At 40.5% G+C, this 19,884-nt stretch overlaps 2 protein-coding genes across 3 annotated transcripts in view; both read left to right on the top strand.

Annotated features, from left to right (window-relative positions):
• The window catches only part of LOC306919788 (uncharacterized protein), a gene marked incomplete at its 3' end in the record, with an annotated part of 40,958 nt that extends 34,746 nt beyond the window's left edge, over positions 1-6,212 (top strand). Inside the window, exons 2-11 of the mRNA XM_079496338.1 lie at positions 487-580; positions 678-818; positions 1,202-1,326; positions 1,601-1,737; positions 2,006-2,099; positions 2,481-2,816; positions 2,893-3,070; positions 3,387-3,511; positions 4,011-4,455; positions 6,202-6,212. Coding sequence (XP_079352464.1) covers positions 496-580; positions 678-818; positions 1,202-1,326; positions 1,601-1,737; positions 2,006-2,099; positions 2,481-2,816; positions 2,893-3,070; positions 3,387-3,511; positions 4,011-4,455; positions 6,202-6,212 — 1,677 coding nt within the window. The 5' untranslated portion in view covers positions 487-495. The remainder of the gene's footprint in view (positions 1-486; positions 581-677; positions 819-1,201; positions 1,327-1,600; positions 1,738-2,005; positions 2,100-2,480; positions 2,817-2,892; positions 3,071-3,386; positions 3,512-4,010; positions 4,456-6,201) is intronic.
• Positions 6,213-7,606: 1,394 nt separating this feature from the next.
• On the top strand, positions 7,607-19,237 carry khk (ketohexokinase). Of its 2 annotated transcripts, XM_079497130.1 has the most exons (9): positions 7,607-7,779; positions 8,646-8,762; positions 9,699-9,833; positions 10,623-10,757; positions 15,481-15,553; positions 16,807-16,953; positions 17,271-17,359; positions 17,933-18,090; positions 18,614-19,237. In XM_079497130.1, exons 1-9 carry the CDS (start codon positions 7,688-7,690, stop codon positions 18,721-18,723), a joined length of 1,056 nt encoding a protein of 351 aa, XP_079353256.1. In that variant the 5' UTR covers positions 7,607-7,687; the 3' UTR covers positions 18,724-19,237. The 2 variants fall into 2 exon arrangements, with proteins under 2 accessions (XP_079353256.1, XP_079353257.1); XM_079497131.1 differs by lacking the exon at positions 10,623-10,757.
• The last annotated feature ends 647 nt before the right edge of the window (positions 19,238-19,884 follow it).

Genomic DNA, 19,884 nt, shown 5'->3' with positions numbered 1-19,884 from the left:
TTGTGGGGTGTTAGGTAACACCCCCGGTGTTAGGTGTGTGATATCTTTTTATGGATCTTAATATCTTACCAACAGCAGGCGCATCCACCACATTGTTCCATCCACCGTCGACACAGGCTGTTGAGAGCCACTGTTTCATGTACAGTATTAATTTGTGACAGTTTCCTTACATATATTAATTTAACTTTTGGCTGTTGTCATAAAAGTTTTGTTATGTGGAAATTAAAGGGATGCAGGGATCGCTGATCCTGCATGAATGGTATGTTCTTCTACCTCGTTTTTTTATATATTTTTTATTTTTCCTCTTCAAATAACACAGCATTTTTCTGACTGCTACATGGGGGTACAGACTGCTGCGCCTGTTTTGCAGATTTCTCGCTTCAGTAATACTTTGTGGCTGAAGTGTTGCCGGTGCCGCTGCACATATATGCACATTTGACATTTTAGCCTCAGGTAACATTGACAATACTAATTTTCTCTTTTTAGATTTGAAACATGCTGGTGAAGGTTAAATTCCTGAACTCCAAAAAATTCCTCAAGCTTCATGATGGATTTACTTACGCTGACTTCAATAATGAGGGTGAGTATTTTCACTTTATGATTCTATGACGTGTTCTTAGTTTTCTGTACTAATGTTATATCCTGATGTGATTTAATATCCATGCTTGGTTGTTTAGTTCAGAATAAGTTTGGGCTGCCATCGGAGACCATCCTGCACTTTTACGATGAATCCGAAACTGAGGTGGATGAGGACGTTTTGCAAGAATTACTTCAGGCGAAGCCTGACATGATGCTCACCATCAGAGACCGCAATGAAGGTATATTCTGGTTTCCACCCCTCGTATTTAGTTGTGTTTTCCTCACCTAATGCAGTGGTTCTGTGGTCCTTAAAGGGGGTTCCAGGGGGGGCCCAGGTTTGTAACTCCGAGAGTGTACAAATGGAACACATAGTTAGATTAACATTGATTTCATTTTACAGTGTATATTGGGGTCGCAGAGATAAAAAGGTCAGTAAATGGGGGTCCATACAGTATATAATAATCAGAATCTCTGCTATATAGCCTTAAAATGGTCTCTTTTGGTGGTCCCCGGCATATCTTTTCAAATGGTGTCCACGGGGTGATGAACTGTATCAATTGGGGTTCTTGACATGGAAAGGTTTGAGAACCACTGACTGAACTAATGGACTGGTGTGTATCAGGATTTATGACAACTCCAGATGCTCTGTCAAGTCTTTCATCTATTGGTCTGGACCGACCTCCTGTACGTCTTCCCAAGAAGTCCAAAACACTAATGGTAGATCTGTCAGCATCTGAGGCAAAAGAGGTAGAGTGGACTTCCTTCTTTCTTTCTTTCTTTCTTTCTTTCTTTCTTTCTTTTCTGTGTGTACATGGATTAAAGTGTGTGTGTGTGTGTGTGTGTGTGTGTGTGTGTGTGTGTGTGTGTACATGGATTAAAGTGTGTGTGTGTGTGTGTGTGTGTGTGTGTGTGTGTGTGTGTGTGTGTGTGTGTGTGTGTGTGTGTGTGTGTGTGTGTGTGTGTGTGTGCGTGTGTGTGTGGGTGTGTAAAGTTTTCTTAATGTTGTACTCTCCATTTTAAGGTGGTCCTAGCTGCCTTAAAGCAGAAAGCGGGAGGAGATGCCGTTCTCGCTGAATACAGCACCAAGAACATGTTATCGAGTGAAACGAGACGAGTTCTTGTCAACATACTGGTCGAGCACATGATAGAGATGCATGGGTAAGCCCATTCATCACTTTTATGCAGTGATTTATTTCTTTGTGCTCATACTCTTGTGTTTATTGGCTGTGTGTGTGCGCGCATGTGTGTGCGTACATGTATTTTTTTGTACGCACACATTTTTCACATATTTTGAATATAATACAGTAGTACACACAAATATATATTTTTCTATTTATCTTCTAGATATATTATGCTCCTGGAACTGAATGTCATTGAATACATTTGAGTGTATTACACCCACATTCCTTGTTTTTTGCTTTTCAAGGAGGATTCCTACAAGGAACCAGAGAGAGCAATATGCTCTTGGTGTTGTGACACTTTTTCCATTGCTGCGGGATCCATTCTCAAATAAAGGCTATGTGAGTATAATCTATTTATTACATGTACGGTTTGACCAGGTAGTTATCATCAGGGATGCACCGAATATATATTCGGTATTTGGTTCAGTTGATTTTAGAGCTGAAACCGAATAGTCAAAAAAACAGGGTTACCTTTCGTAAACTACTGTTTTGTGTGATGACGTGATCAAATGTAATCATGTATTTTTCCATTATCATGTAGCTCTACAGCAAAGGTACGGCCATGCCAACAATGGTACAAAAACTGGTCAAAATAAATAAATATAATATTTATCATTCGGCTTTTCGGTTTCCTATATTCGGCATTCTGTTTCGGACAAGAATTTCCCATTTGGTGCATCCCTAGTTACACTTTTAAAATGTTTTTTGCAAATGTTACAGGAGCATTTCTATGACGCTGAGAGTGGAACTGGCTACCTTGCATGGCGACTTAAGACAGTGCAGAGGAACACGTCTCAGCGTGCCACCAAGAGGAGTGACACTTGCTCTGGATTGGGAGGACCTTCGCTGAAGAGATCTACCAACCAGGAGGACCAGCACCTTGATGAGGATGCTGTGAGAGAGAACATAGCCTTCTTGGCTCATTCTTCTGATGAAGCTCAGATCTTCCTCAAAATGAAGGAGACCTTCCATCACAGGCATGGTCTTGTCCACGACCCAGATAGAACAATGGATGTTATACAAATCTTCCCCAGATTTCTGGACACCAAAGGACTTGTAAGTTGGGTGGGAGTTGGGTATTATGATAGTAGATTGTGAACATAATTGTCTAATTTGTATTTTCTTTTTTAAGATAAATCAAGACATCACACTGCTCTTCAATGCTGAAACGGCCGCTAGGTTGTTAGAAAGGTGGGACACTGCATTCAAGCCAAGAATAATTGAAGAAGCCATGGGCCTGACGTTGACTCCTCCTGTGCGCTCGCTCCTGTTGTCAGCCAAAAATGAAACGGATAGTGAAGACCATTCCAGTGAGATATTATACTGTTAATTTTTACTAAATTAATGATGGGGAAATTACGGTAGTACAACCAGACAAGAGCATGCCAACTCATCATAAGTTAAAACGCGTCATTAATTTTGTAGAGTTGTTAGAAAGTCTTATAATTTATTTAAATGTCGTCTAGAAAGTCCCTGATTGATTTATTGATTGATTTATTGATTGAATATAATCTGAAATAATGTGGGGGAATGAGATCAGTGGAGCTAGCTCCCACTGGTCTTCTAATCAATAAATCTAACAGATGCTGTATGTTGTAGTAATAGATGCCTTTCTCTCATTCTCAGGCTGGGACAGTGACATGGCCACCCTGCTTTTGCTCATTCACCTCCTTCCACCTCCACCTGGAGGGAAGAGAGCTTCAAAGATCAGCGCCGCAGAAGCTGCTGACAGGCTTGTGGTACACCATAAGGTGAGATGAAACAGGTATAGGCTATTACTGTATGTGGTATCACATATTGATGAGAGGCATGTATTAAAGTTGTCAGTCGCCACGACTGATTTCATGTTACGCACAAAATAAATAGCAGGTCTACGCTAAGCTCACCGCAGCGCGACATGTTGTGAGCTGGTAGACCGGCTATTTTTTACTATTACTGTAGTTATTTTAATATTAAAGAGTATTTGAAGTGGCCTAACTCGCAATAGAATGAATACTACATGTTCAGAAGCATCTTCCATAAAACATGAATGTCTCAGAAATTTCTTGTTTGGCTGAATGTAGAACAGCAGCAACATAAGTTTTAGAACGTTAATACCTAAAACATCATCATTCAATTTTCCGTCATGAGATTTAATTTAGCTTTATTCCATGTGAGAGGAGTAAGCTGTGAGTGCTTGTGTCATGGACCTAGACTAGTAGGATCATTAGGATGTAATTGGAAATAATGCTTGTTTTTCTTTCTTCATAGTCTTGTAGCAGCATTGATGAACATCTTTGGAAAAGAGGGCGACAGCCATACCTCCTTGCTGTTGGAAGAAGCCAAGGCCAGATTGACAACTTCTACATAGCCGTCAACAACAAACTGATCCCCTGTCAGGGGGTTGGTTCCCTCAGTGCATTTGATGAGCTTTTCAAAGCTCACTTTGTTTTTAATTTAGCGTATGACGATGCTCTCTTTAACTTCTACACTTTTATTCAGACAACCATCTACAAAATTGATGTGGGAAAAACAAAAGAATCCCCCAGAGTAAAAGAGCTGCGGGCAAAACTACTGAACAACGACTCTAGGATGTTGTCTTGTTTTAAATGTCAAGCGTTGTATACAAATAGTCAGTCACTCCTAACACATCTGAGATTTGACCATGGCTTTTGTCCCAACCCAAAAAGCAGATTGATACGCGCACAAGAAACATGTAGAACACAGTTTAGCGCATATTCTGGATTTAGAAATATGGATGTAGACACTAGTCTTCAGGTTCAAAATTACCTTGAGAGTAATTCGGCTCTGAGGTGTGATTTGCTTCCTCCCGATGGCCCTTCGGGAATTGATTTCGAGGAATTTACAGCACCAAATTCTTTAGTTGACGAGTCTTTGTCAGATACGGGACATTTTGAGACCAGTGGGTCAATTCTTCCGTCCGGAAACATCAAAAACATGTGTGCAGCTATTGTTGCAAAATTACAAGGGAGTGGTGCAGCAACTAATGTAGTCGCGTCAGTCGTCTGTGATCTGGAGGAATTTACAAACGAGATGCATGCCCAAATGAAGTATAATGTACTCGCACTATTTCCTGCAAGAGTTCCTTGGAGGACAGCCGTAGAACAAAATTTGGAAGACTTTGAAAACCCATTCACCTGTTTTAATACAGATGCTAAACGGGCTAGGTACTTTAATGAAAATTGCAAATATTGAACCCCCCCCCCCCCCCCCCCGGCATGACTGTAGCACTTAAATTCATGAACACCAACAGCTTTTTAATATGAGCTGTTCTACAGTAGATAGAAATGTAAAATTATTTCATGATACACAACCCTTAAAGTGTAAGGGATACGGGTCCTCTTTTACACACCAAGCCAAGCATATATATTTTTCAAGAACACTTGAAGAATATCACAGTCCCTAGTCAGGGGTCAATATCTTTGCTCCCTCTTGTGGGCTATGATGGTAATTGAAGTTAAATTGGCAAACTGTTAAAATTGCAAAGTCTATTCCTGTAATCCATTAGTTGGTTGACAGAAATTGAATAATAGCGTTGGGCTTATTGTTTGCAGTGAGATAACAGGCAAGAGATTCCAGTATTAATCAGAAACATTCTGTTAGTAATGTACATATTTTGTAATATACCCACTGGTGACTTATTTCAAAAGCATTAGAATATAATGGAGAAGAAAAGGAGACTGTTATTCAAGTTCATAGTTTACACTTTTACAAGCCGTTTGTTTCATCTTCGGTGTGCTTATGAACATGATGAGAGCATGTATGTGGTGCCTTACCATTGTTTGATATAGTCTGACTGACCCTGTACTGTCTTGTAAGCATATGTTTAGTCACAGCGCAGTTCATAACCCTTGGGTTTGTGCTCTATTGACTTAAGTCAAAAGCATTTCATTGTAAAATTGTAGTCACTCATAATGATAATATTTCATGGCCTAGTAGGGTTGGGATGATCTGGAATCGGAGGAACCGGAATCAGTTCCATCACATTGGGACTGTTTATAGAACCGGTTTTATCACACTGTAAGGAGCAGGTATGTGGACTTCACGTCTGCTATACAATTACAATAATACTGGTGGTTCTCATCTCAAACCTTTACATTTCAACGACCACAATAACTGTACAAATGGAACCAAATGGACCCCTATGGATTATGGGGGTCCATTTTCTTCCATTTGTACACTAGCTAGGGTCCATTTGGAACCCCCTATAAGAATCATTAAAGGGAACCCTTAAGGAATCGGACCTTTAATAGGGAATTGTTAAGGAACCGGAATCGTTAAAATCCTAAAGGATCCCAACCCTAGGCCTATGGTTTGCTGTATCGCTTACAGAAAGTCTCAAATGTCTGAGGCTTGTAGTGTGCTAATTATTGGACTGACTATGGCCTTTCATTAACCAATACTCTCATTGGTAATATGGAGATAATCTGGGTCTCGACAGTGTGCTTATAAACCAGATGATAGCATGTATGTCACTCTTTCACAATGATAGTCTACTCTGTCTGTTTTTTTGTTTGTTCTTTGGAAAACACAATGTTTGTGCTCTTGTTTATAAAGGAAAATAGTATGCACTGGGTCGCTGAACATACTGATCCAATGATCTGTGTAAATTTGACTTTTCTCTAGGTGATTTTGAACTTGTAACTTGCCGATGTATACATCTTGGTAAAAAAAAAGAAATTACTTGTAAAAACTGTCCGTAATCTTTTTATTATTATTATTATTATTATTATTATTATTATAAAAAAGAAAAACGAGTAATAAATGAATGAAATAAATAGACTTGTTTTCACAATCTTGTTTATCCAGAATGATTTTTATGGAAGACTCACACATTTATCAGTGTGAGGAATAATTGAACAAAATAGACAAAATAACAATACTTAAGTACAATTATCGATACCACAATCTAGAAATACTCTGTTAGGCTACATGTAAAAGTCTGGTATTCTGAATTTAAAAATCACACCTGTGTGAAGTAAGTGGTGCAACTCCATGTGGGGGTCCCCGGAAATTCCAGACCCACAGGAATGCGCCCAGGGTGCCGGCCTGGTTCCAGCGAGCCGCCCCGCGTCCAAAACGGTCGAGAAATGACAGAGTCACCGCGTGGGGGTCCCCGGAACATCCAGACCCCCAGGAACACGCCCAGGGGGCCAGGCCAGTTCCGGCGAGCCGCCCCGCGTCCGAAATGGTTGAGAAATGACAGTTACCGTGTGAGGGTCCCCAGGGGGTCCCTCTACTGTACTGTACTGTAGTGTACTGTACTGTACTGATACACCTGGAATCATCATATATCAGTTAATGTGTGTGTTAGGCTGCACAACAGTGACACTTGGTTATGAAAACCAACCAAATGCTATTTTCATGCTCAGACACAGCCAGGCAGGCACACACAAAGCTACGTAATGAAGTGGTTGCACCACTTAAAAAGTATGCCAAAAGTATTGGCATAAAAATATACTAAAAAGTACCAAAAGTAAAACTACTCATGGTGAAGTTTTAAAATGTATACACTATTTTGAAAATACATGTGGCATTGTGGCTGAATAATGTGTTGTAATATCAATATATATACAAACTAGTAACTAAAGTTAAATAATTAGTGTAGTAAAAGTATAATAGGCCAATTTGCCTCTGAGACGTTGAAATGGAATGTAGCCTACTTTGCTACTTTCCACCTCGGAGGAAACTTTATCACGAACACCATAACACAGTACACTACAATAATATCGTGTACTGTACAACTGTTGCAACAGTACAACCTGTACAACCCGTTGTTATTAACCTTCGGGTGAGCTCGGCCATTTCCGTACGTACAACAACAAAGCCGAACCCATTGCTATGCTAAAGACAGATAATGAGAGATCCCTTGTCCAAAGTCCAAACGATTCGGATGCCAAGTGTCACTGTCAGACACACAGAACAACATGGGCGACAAGAAGATCCTCAGCATCGGTCTGGTATGTTTGGACATCATTAATGTGGTGGACAGATACCCGGAAGAGGACACAGACAGCAGGTTTGGGCAACAAAATAATGATCGAAACAGCTGTTTCTGTGGTTGATATTCAATCCATGATCGACAGTCAGTCAATGGACTGCGTGAGCAACAGTAGTTGCATTGGCACAACTCGGATTTGATGAACTACCCGGTAGCCGATTATGATATAGGGAATTATTATTATGTATTATTATTATTTTTTTGCAAAGGCGATGATCATGTGTATGGGTGGCCCTTCGTGAAAGCCACTGCCACTGCGCAGGATCTTTATGGTTTGTTTTGCAGTTGTGCACTGAGTGAGTAGGTACTAGTCCCTAGCCTACTGACTTCTACGAGATTCCAGGTGTATCGAAATTGTTGACCTATTGAATTCTGTGACTCTAGAGGTCGCTGTGGCGTACTACTGTTTTGGGAAAACAAGATGAGACCACATTATTAGTTGAGTCATTAAAGTAGGTTAAAGTGATTTTCTTTGGTTAAAATATGTGTTAAATAACTTTACATTGCTAGAGTGTTTGTTCAGTAACAGGAGTCTCCCTGTCTCTCCAGTTCTTTATTAAAGCATTTTCAGGACTCATCATACCAATTTTATCAGGATTATAGAACTCAGACAGGACATTGAAGTGAAATTACCTGGAACACTATTAAAAATCAAGCTGAGGGGTTCTCTCTCCTGGCTGAAATCGTACCCTAGCTAGTAGCTACCCAAACATATTATGTATATAGGCCTATAATAAAATATATTGTAGTTGTCACAAAATTCAGCATGTCAGCGGTTTCAGTCTACAATATTGACCAGCTGGCCTGCTGTGGTTAGGATTTACACTGCCATTGTAGTGGTTCATTCAGTAATAAATCCCTTGCATTCATATGTGCTGCTGTAGGTGTTCATCCCAGCGATGGCAGCGAGGTGGGAACGCGTCCAACTCCTGCACCGTGCTGTCGCTTCTCGGGGCTCCGTGTGCGTTCATGGGGTCCCTAGCCCCCGGGCCTGTGGCTGAGTGAGTACGTTTAATACTGCTAACTAACTAACTGTCACTTAGGAAAAGGTTGGCCTAATCTGCTCTGCTAATCAGGGAATATTATCAGAATAATGTCAGACACATAATAAATTCTGAATTCATTATCATTGGCATTTAATGTTTGTGTCTACACTATAGCTGTTTATAGGCCCTCAAAAAATGAATAAATGAAGAAAAGCTGTATACTTGAGATTTCCCGTGATTGGTGAAGACCCCTGCCTGCATACTAACTAACTATACACATCTTCTAACAGTGGTGACATAACACCAACACCCTACATTATACATTACCTGACCTGTTAGGTGACCCTGACAGGTTGATGGATATATCTGATATTGATATTCATTTTGATTTGATATGACTTTGGACACTCAGGAAATTATAATGATTGAAGCTGTGTTATTTGGTTGTTTATTAACAGCTTCCACTTCTCTCCAAGCAGCCAGTCTCTGGAGTCTCACAGTGTTCCCTTTTCTTTTGAACATTTCCTGAAGAATCATGACGGAGTTCTGATTGATATGTTCAATATTTATTTCCCTGCTTTCTGTATCATTGTGTTTTATCTACTCCTTTATTGCCCTTTGTCTCCCTCCTTCTACCTTGCTACGGGTTCTTTTCTCCATTTTGCACTGTTTCTGTCTTTCTTTTGCCTTCTGATGTCTTTTCCTCTCTCCTCCGTCTTTCTCTGTCTCTCTCTGTCTCTCTCTGTCCCAGTCTGTCTGTCTGTCTGTCTGTCTGTCTGTCTGTCTGTCTGTCTGTCTGTCTGTCTGTCTGTCTGTCTGTCTGTCTGTGTGTCCCAGTCTGTCTGTCTTGTTTGTCTTGTCTGTCTGTCCGTCCGTCCGTCCATCCGTCCGTCCGTCCGTCCGTCCGTCCGTCTTGTCTGTCTGACGTGGTCCTTTGTGTTCGTGGTGTAGCTTTGTTCTCAATGACTTCCAGAAGTACAACATCGACATCTCTCTCCTGTCTGAGCATGCTCAGTGCTCCTTCCCAGCATCCGTCGTTATCAGCAACGTCACCACGGGCAGTCGTACTATCCTACACATGAACAGGTCTGTGTGCGTGTGCGTGTGCGTGCGCGTGTAAATCCAAGTGTGCAAAATGTGTTCTTTCGTGCTACTGTGTGTCCTTTTTTGCATGTAAAATCTTGAGTTGTTCCTGCTATAATCCTTGGTTTTTGCTCCACTGGTGTTGTGGTCCCTAGCGTGCTCTCTAGGTGGAGCCATACTAACACACTTGGTCCCTTTCTAGGTAAATGGGGTCTTACTTCTGTCTCCCAGCGATGCCTTCTTACTTCCGTCCCCTGCTGGTTTGACTGGAACTGGGATAAGTGCTCTTTCGAATCTGTACAATCTCCATCATCATCATCATCATTATCATTTTAAATGCTCCTGATGATAATGATGTTTTATTCATTGTTTTATAAGGATATTGTTGCTGTCGGGCAGAAACCTCCTAATGTTCATAAATTAACGCCCTACCTGATCATACTACAGCGTCACACAAAAGTAGCTGATCCACAAGCTTGAAACGTGGCGTGAAGCGACGCGTTTGGAACGTGTAGATCCGTTGCTTTTGCATCTTTTGAATTTGAGTCCTGAAAAGTAACAGTTTTGGACATGATGAGGTTTCCACCCGACAGAGACGATTCGTTTTATTATACTAACCTATACTACTAATCTCTTCCAAACGGATCCAAGGTCATCCGAGCGGCTGCTTTATTCATGAGACCTCGGATCCGATGAAGTGGCTCTTCCTTTGCTCTCTTTTGCATTCTTGCACTCTTTCAATCTTGTCTCTTGCTCTCTCTTTTTGTTCTCCTTGCTGTCTTGCTGCCATAGTTTCATTGTTGGGGATTTCTCCCGGCGAGGGGTGGACATATCTGCCGTGGCCTGGCAGCAGGTGGGCGAGACCCCCTGTGCGTGTTGCGTGGTGTGTCCCACCACCGGCTCGCGCACCGTCCTGCTCTCTGACATGTAAGACAGAGCCGATGGGAAGGAGGGGTCACGTGTGGCGTCAAATAGTACATTACAAATACTTGTGTTTGGGTTTTAGTGCAGTGGTTCTCAACCTTTTAGGCTGCGACCCCCCAAAAGTTGAGGCATTACATTTTGTTTGACTCTGTTAATATCTCTACAAGCTCACAACGTACGCCTCGCATTGTGAGACTTGTAGACATTCTCAATTCTTTTGGCCTATTTCTTAGATTATTTGACAATTTGGCCAATGTTTCACCAGTTTGTATTGTATAGTTTGTTGATTACTTTTGATGCAGTAATGGTCTTTTGTTTTGAGGTATTAAAAAGGTCTTTAAAGTCATTTTAATTTCATTTTCACTTCACTGTCATTTGGGGACTCCCCCTACATCAAAGTGGAGAACCACTGTTTTAGTGCAATGTAGTGCCTCAGGGGTGAGATACACTTATACCTGACATCTAAAATGAGATTTTCAACCAGAAGTGTAGAACTGTAGATTCTACTGTAATCAGTAGAATTGTAAAAGATTTGGTTAGATTCTAAAAGAAACCCAGAATACATGAAAGCAGTTGGAAACAATACATTTTTGAGGTGTCTAAATGTGCTAATGGTAATATTCATTTTTGACTAAATAATGATAGTAGTTTTAAACCAATTGTGTAGAAAGGAAACAAAGTGATAAACTGCTGTATGTGGTAAACCCCACCCTTCTGGCACTCCATGGCAGTTAAAACACACACACAACCATGTATAAATAGTACTGTTTGACCCAAGTGCAGAATGACGCCATAAAAGTGATAACGAAGCATTACATGATGATTTCATCACCGGGATCTAATGGAGACGGCTAAACCACTGCAGAGAACTGAGGGAGAGAGAAAGACAGTCCTGTTGCTGAAAGGCCACACGTTTGATTCCCTGTGCAACATTGTAAAGGTTTATTGACAGTGGACTTTGAGTTATACAATCCCCCCCTGGCCAGCCTGATGGGGGGGAAAGGAACTGGTTGGAATAACGTGTTCCTTCCACACGCTACGTCCAACCAGGGAAACTCCCCCCTGTCACGTGTAAAGGAGCAACTTGGACACTCAGGCAGTCCCCATATATGGGGACTAGGTTGGCGGAGGGTGTGTAGAGAGCCCAGGATCACATTAGATAATTGGCACAGGGGTGAAAAAATGGGTTACAAAATCGAGGGATAACATTTTAATAAAAGAGTTATACAATCCACTAGGAGAGACATTGCTTTTGCTATTAGGAGCCCATGAAATAAACAACTGATCAGACCTTCTGAGGACTTGGATCCTATCCATATACAGTTAAAAGCTTGAAACGTGGTGCGTAGTACAAAGCAATAAGCTTCCCAAATTATAGTCATGAAAACAATGATGCATTTTAAACGTGCGTAATGTTTCAACCAGTGTTTTATACATTTTCATTAAATATTTTTATTTCAGTTTTTTTTTGTTTATATTAAAGGATGGGTCTTAATCCTCACTTATTAGACAACCCTATGCAAACTGTCTACACTCTGGAGTGCACTACCACTGACTCACTTTGCCGAAATGAAGGCGATCCCACGATTGGACCAGACGCTTAGATACTCGGCAGACCCTGGGTCAAGTCTGCAAATCCCACATGACAGGCTGATATGGCTGTCAGGTAATCCTTAATAGTGGTGAAGGCTAGAGGATTGTGATTTATGAGCAGTCCTGGGAGACATCAGGGCCAATGGAGGGTAATGCATCGAGGCTGGACTGTTGGCCGCTTGTGTGGATCTTATGGAAGAATGTTTTGGACAGTGCATTCTCTTTCGAGGAGGATAGGTCAAACTGGGGTTGGCCAAAGCGAGCCCAAATCTGATTACTGTCGCAATTATTACATACATTTTCTTACAATTATTTGAGAGTAAGTAAGTAGCCTTGCCGAGCCATGAGGCCCATAGGGCAGGATCCTATCTCCTGTTTCTGTAGCGTGAGGCAGCTTGATGTACAGTATGTACAAGTACACCCCCTGGACATGACGCTAGTACAGTATGTCGCATTAATTATTTGAGATAATCGCAATTATTTTTGTGTTATCGTCAATCGTGTCCAATTTTAAAAAAGCAGAAATAGCAGATCTACAAGCTTACAACACGTCACAAAAAGTGACATGTAAGCTTGTAGATCAACTATTTCTGCTATTTTGTACATCTTTGGAAAGACTATTTTTTAAAGTATTAAATGTGGCAGTGATTTCTTAATCACTTACTAGTAGATAATAAACTTTATTTATTTGTATAGCACCTTTCATACATAAATGCAGCTCAAAGTGCTTCACAGGGCAGGACACAAAAATAGAATACAATAAAACACAGTCAAGTAGTTAAAATGATAGAACAATGGCAAAGAACAAAATAAAAGTATAAAAACATAGAGAAAAAATAAATAAAAACACAACATGCAGCAAATCAGTCAGGACAGAGTAGGAACGCAGATATTAAAACTCAACTAAAAGCAAGAGTGAAGAGGTGAGTATTGAGTTGAGATTTAAAAATGTCTACAGAGGGTGCGTGTCTGAGCTGGAATGGTAATTTATTCCAGGCTGTTGGGCCGTAGAAGCAAAAAGCTGCCTCACCATATTTTTTTGTGCACATTTTTTTAGGCACTTCAAGCAGGCCAGCAGTGGAGGACCTGAGGGGGCGGTTAGGGACATATCTAGGTAGGCAGTCACGGAGGTACGAAGGTGCAAGACCATTTAGGGATTTATAAACGAGTAAAAGAATTTTAAAATCTATTCTAAAAACCACTGGGAGCCAGTGCAGTGATGTTAGAACTGGAGTAATGTGTTCTCTCATTTTAGTTCTCGTTAACACTCTAGCAGCCGCATTTTGAACAAGTTGGAGTCTATCCGTCGATTTCTTTGGCAGGCCTGAGAGGAGGGCATTACAATAATCTAATCGAGAAAATACAAAAGCATGGACCAATGTTTTAGCATCATTTAAAGATAAATATGCTCTTATACGTGCGATGTTTCGAAGATGAAAGAAAGCTGTCTTGGTAGCTTGATTAATGTGCGCATTAAAATTAAGATCTGAATCGATAATAACCCCTAGGTTCTTTACTGTCGACTTACTTCCTACATTTAGGTTACCGAGTTTATTTTTTATCAATTCTTTTTGCTCATTAGAGCCAATTATAAGAACTTCTGTCTTATCCTCGTTCAGTTGGAGGAAGTTCTCACTCATCCAGCATTTAATGTTGGACAGACAGGATAGCAGTGGGTCAAGGGCAGAGGGGTCATCAGGGGCTACGGAAAGATACAGCTGCGTATCGTCCGCATAGAAGTGGTAATTCACTCCGAGGGCGCTAATGAGTTCTCCCAGCAGCAATATATAGAGGGAGAACAATAGAGGACCAAGGATTGAGCCCTGTGGAATACCGGAATCAATATTGTGCGTGTCCGATACAAAGTCGGCTAGGCTGACAAAATAGCTTCTTCCTGATAAGTATGAGGAGAACCAGGATAAGGCCGTGCCTGAGAGGCCTATCAAGTGCTCGAGACGTTGTATTAAAATTGAGTGATCAATTGTATCGAAAGCGGCCGTTAAGTCCAGGAGTAGTAGAACGGACACATGTTTCTTGTCGGCGGATACCCTGAGATCATTGATTACTTGTGATCAAAGTGCCGTTTCAGTGCTGTGCCCTTTTCTGAAACCGGATTGAAATGTATTATGTATATTATTGTTCTGCAGAAAAATGTCTAGTTGGAGAAAGATGATTTTTTCTATTACCTTGCCCAGAAAGGGGAGATTGGAAATTGGTCTGTAATTTCCCAACACAGAGGGATCAAGATGGGGGTCTAAAATATCTGTGTCCGTTGCATGCAGTGAAACCGGCACGCTCTCTCGAAGCCTTAACTCTGGCGAAGAGAGATGATTGCTTGACCAACATGATAGTAGTGTAGGTGCAGGACCAGATTAGTTAGTAGCCAACACTGTAGCAGTCCCTCTGTAGTGGTGTGGGAGTAATTTTACCGTAATTATACGGCCATTACTACATTAAAGGAGTAGTTCACACAATAAAAATTACACACCCCATGAAGCCTTGAGTTTTTTTTTGTTTTTGTGGTCCAATTCCTGAGCCAATAATTTGATGAGTCTCTGGTACTGAGCAGCAAGGAATTATTGGCTAAGGAATAAATAATAATAAATAAATAATCTCCCCTGAATTCAAGGCTTCATGGGGTGTGTAATTGACTCCTTTAACATTGGTGTGTCAGTAGATTCAGCACTGATAAAACATGTTTATTTTATGTTTTGCCACAGTTCCTTCATGACAAATTGTCAAGTTGTGTCTGTCAAATAATGTCAGAAACATGGAAATAAATCACTACAGCACTAAGAATCATCATGATCGAGGTGTGGCAGCATGAAATATAATCTGATTGTTTTGTGGTTCATGATTTAAGGAAGTTACAGGTACAGTAATTAAAAATGAATACAAAGCATGTTTTTCCCATTCAATTCTTCTTCTGATGTTCACTTGGCTTTTGTGTCCTAGTTGCGTTGCATTCTGTTCCGATACTTTATATTCCATTCAATGAAGTTATACTATTCTGTTTGGTTTGGTAGAAAATTATGGTTGAATCCTATTGTTTGAAAATCAGGCCTGTGTGTTTACTTATATATATTATTTTCTCTCTCTCTCTCTCTCTCTCCATCCCCCCTCCTCCCACCAGGAACCTACCAGATGTGTCAGTAGCAGATTTCTCCAAGGTGGACCTCAGTCAGTACAAATGGATTCACTGGGAGGTGAGTACCGAGTAGTTGCTACTGGGCTTGTTTAAAGTCATTAGGGTGACAACAGTAAAGCACTTACCTTATGAGGGAGGGGCACAGGAAACCTTCACCACCATGGTAAACTAAAATTAATACAATTAATGTATTCCAAGATCTGTGTCACCATTGCTAGTGAAATCAGAATGGCATACAGCAATGTGTAAAGTGTATTTGCTAGACACTTTGCATTGTAAACCTTTTATTTTTAGTTCACAAGAATAACATTTAAAGTTAACACTCCATCAGACTCAGTCTGATGAAGAGTGTTGTTTTTTCTTTAGTTTTTCCTAGTCTTTCATTTCCCGCTCAGCGCCGGCCTATCTTTGGGATTGGATGTGCGTCCTCTTCTTCGTTATGTGTTCATGAGAATAAACATAAGAGATATATGTAAGGGATAATGTATGGCTAGGTGGTCAATGTTGATAGATAAATCACCAACAGGGTTATTTATCTATAAACACCTAGCCATACATTGTCTCGCTTATTACACGGCTACTTCATAAATTAATAAATTGACCCAAAAGTAACAACAAAACGAAATATTTCCTTGCTCACGTCACGCTAATAAAAGTATTCCAAGTTGCCCCGCAGAGCACAACGAGTCGCCTCGATCGGAAACAAGAAAGTGAGTGTTGATCAAATGGAATTAATTTCCGGGTACTGACACCTTCACAGCAGATTGTTGTATAACTGATGCATGAGACTTGTTGACTGATGCAAGCTCGCAATGCATTTCCAATGGAAGTCACATGGTTTGACACAACATTTTTGTTGTGTCAAACCGTTGTATGTCACCATGTGACTCCCATTGGAAATTAATTGCGAGCTTGCATCAGTCAACAAGTCTCATGCATCAGCTATACAACAATCTGTTGTGCAGGTGTGAGCCTTAGTACAAGTTTTCGAAGTATTGAGGGTTTAAGTGGTTAACTGTCATTAATTTGAATCGAACACAATGTTACACAACCCTGATGATGGTGCTGGCAAACAAGTCTATGACGCTATGACCAAGTTTAATCAGCAACACCAATTCTATACAACATGTAGATGACGCAGTGACAACACTGCGTCATCTCTTTCTCAGCTAAGGTGGTCCTTGGCCTGAAAAACTTTGAAGACCCCTGCTGTAGGGTTAATTTTATAACTAATTCCATGTGTTGGTCCATGCTACATTGAAAATGTGATGTTAGTTAAATAACCATTTGATCCAAACGGTACGTTTTCAGGGCCGTAATGCAGAGGAGCAGGTGCAGATGATCCAGCAGGTGGTGCTGCATAACAACCCATTGTCACAGCAACACAGAATCACCATCTCCGTGGAGATAGAGAAGACGAGAGAGCCTCTGTATCAGCTGTTTCCCCACGGAGATGTGGTACGAGTCCTCTCAACCGCATGCCCTGTTGCAAACACTTAATAATGCTGATCATAAACATCAATTCATATTCACAGCAATGGTTAAAAGGTCATTTAGATGGCATATTGACAGATGTCAAGTTCATGTGTTGACCTGCTGGCATCCTGTAGTTGGTATAGTTTCAATGTACAGTTTATTTGTGTAAATCACTCTGGATTAAGAGCATCTGCTAAATGCCTAAATTGTAAATGCCTAAATGAGTGTTATGGTACGTCACAATGCCTGCTCTCTGGTATCCTTCATTGCATTGAATTCCCTTGTTCTTCCGTAACCAGGTGTTTGTGAGTAAGGACGTGGCCGTGCACTTTGGGTTCCACTCAGCCGAGGCGGCCGTCAGGGGCCTCTACAGCAGGGTGAAGAAAGGGTGAGTACTTCTCAACACCAGACTACAGTTTGATTCCTACCAGACAGGTAGCCTGGGGGATCAATACCACATTATGGGTGTTCTGATCCGGTCTGGAGCGGAAATAACTTTACGTCATTAGGCAGCCGTAACACACGACAAGAACCAATCGTGCTGTGCTGTGCATTCGCCTAGTTTAGAATTTGTTTAATACAAAGAAGAAGAAGCGCTGCGTGGCCCGTGTGGGTTATCTCAAAAACTGCAAAAAGGTGCTCTTTGGAGAGGGTTCGACAATAGATAAACAAAGGAAATTCAAGGCTCTCAGTGAAGTTTAAAAAGCCTTAATTTTAATGGCATCAGCTGGGCAAAAAAGGCTAAAAAACGACCAATGGCTGTCAAGCCTTTATCAGGGCCCAATAGATTCTTTAATTTTAACCTTTCTTTTTGCCTAGCTGAAGCCATAAATAAAGGCGTTTTAAGCTTCACTGAAACAGAGTGCCTTGGATTTCCATTAGAATTTGGTTAGTTTTGTATAATCGTTTAGTTTCTTTAGGTATAATAATCGTTTGGTATATCCATCCTGGCCACCCACAGGGCCATTCTTATCTGTGCTTGGGCAGAGAAAGGTGCTGACGCCATGGGTCCTGACGGCTCGGTCGTCCACTCGGATGCCTTTCCCCCTGAAGCGCTGGTTGACACGCTGGGAGCAGGGGACACCTTCAACGCAGCAGTCATCTATACTCTGTCTAATGGTGAGCAATTCTAGACTAGTGGAGTTTACCTGGAGTCACCTGCTTTTTTATACTTTATTGAGTCAAAACATGTTAAGACCTCATTAAGTAAGTTTTATCCCCAACATTTTATTCACGTTTTATATTCCTGTTGACTTTTCAACCAAAATATGTTCCTGTATATATTAAATAAAAACCCATCACCTGTACAAAAAAGGGATAAACAAAAGTAAATTAAATGCATTTAATTCATGTATCTGTATACATATCCTTTATGTGGGCCATTCAACACACACACACACACACACACACACACACACACACACACACACACACACACACACACACACACACACACACACACACACATTAATATAGTCTCTGTCGGGTAGAAAATTTATCATACTGTACCCACAGTAGGGTGAAAAAAAGGTAGAATAATATAGGTTTCTACCCGACAGCAACAATATAGTAGTACGAGGGATTCGAGATTTAGCTTGGATTATGGAAGCAACATTAACACCTCCTCTTGCTTTTTCTGAAGGGGGAAGTGTACAGGAAGCCCTGACCTATGCTTGTGAGGTGGCCGGCAGGAAATGCGGCATCCACGGCTATGATGGAATCGTGATGAGTCAAAGTGATAAACAAATGTAAGACACATGGAAATCCTTTAAACCCGCCATAAAAGAGCACCTGTCTGCAATTTGTAACTGGACCTAGAGAAGTCTTCTAGCTTGCCAAAATAAATTAACCCTTAATTTGTTGTTTTCTGTAAATATACTTTTACTGCTCCTAGTATTGATGATTTATTGTATAGTATTGTATGTCTTTATACAGTATGTCTTGATGAATTGAATGCACAGGACCACAATGGAAACGAGACTTCAGGGTTATCCTTTTAGCATTATTGTATGCTCTAACTGTACCTTTGTACTTTTTGCAAACTGTTAATAAAGTTTCCAATCAATAGACAGAAATATTGAAGAGACGAGAGAGGAAGACAAAGAACTAAAACTAACATCTGACAGGTAAAGCTTTTGAGCTTACTTGGAAATAATGGAAGCTCCATGATTTATTTTACCCTCCTTTTCCTTTCTTCAATTATGAAGGCAATAGCAAACATGGTGCCTGAAAAATATGTACAACTGATTAAATGGTTATGAAAGTTTTTTTTTTCTGCTTGATTCAATTTACCAAATTTTGATCAGCAAATTTTGATGTAAAGCCATCCAGATTCCAGTGGGAAGTTGAGATGGAATTTGACAGTCTTGACTCTTGGGTATATTTTTATATGTAGATAGATGTGTGATACTGCCTGTGGTGAGGGAGAAGGGGCGATTGTGAAGTGTAGCCTTGCAACCATGCTGACACATAGGGCGCGTTCGGAAATAGCGCACTGAGCCCACTGTGCAATGCAAACTAATAGGCGAGTGCACTCCGGTGTGGTATTTCCGAACGCGCCCATACTGTACAATGGTAAAATAGTCTATTTATTAGTTGATAGGCATTGATTATTTGATGACTTCATTGAGTGATTTATTTGGATTATATAGAAATAATATGTCATTAGACAGACTGTTAACGTTATGTTGTTTGTTGTGATGCTGGACAGTTTTTTTTACATTGTTAACAAATGACAACATCCATTATCAAACTTTATCCATAAAATACCTTTTAATTTTTAAAATACTTTTTTTTTTAAAGCCTCCAACTTCAAACACGTTACATTAACAAAACAATGTGAAAATAAAACGTCTGGTTTCATCTTTAAATAAAATAGATTATACAAAATATGTTTGCTTTACATGCTAAATT

This window comes from Electrona antarctica, assembly GCF_951216825.1.
Source record: "Electrona antarctica genome assembly, chromosome: 3".
In the NCBI taxonomy this organism is placed as follows: domain Eukaryota; kingdom Metazoa; phylum Chordata; class Actinopteri; order Myctophiformes; family Myctophidae; genus Electrona; species Electrona antarctica.
Note: the sequence above shows the minus strand (reverse complement) of the source record. Positions and strands in the feature narration are given on the sequence as shown.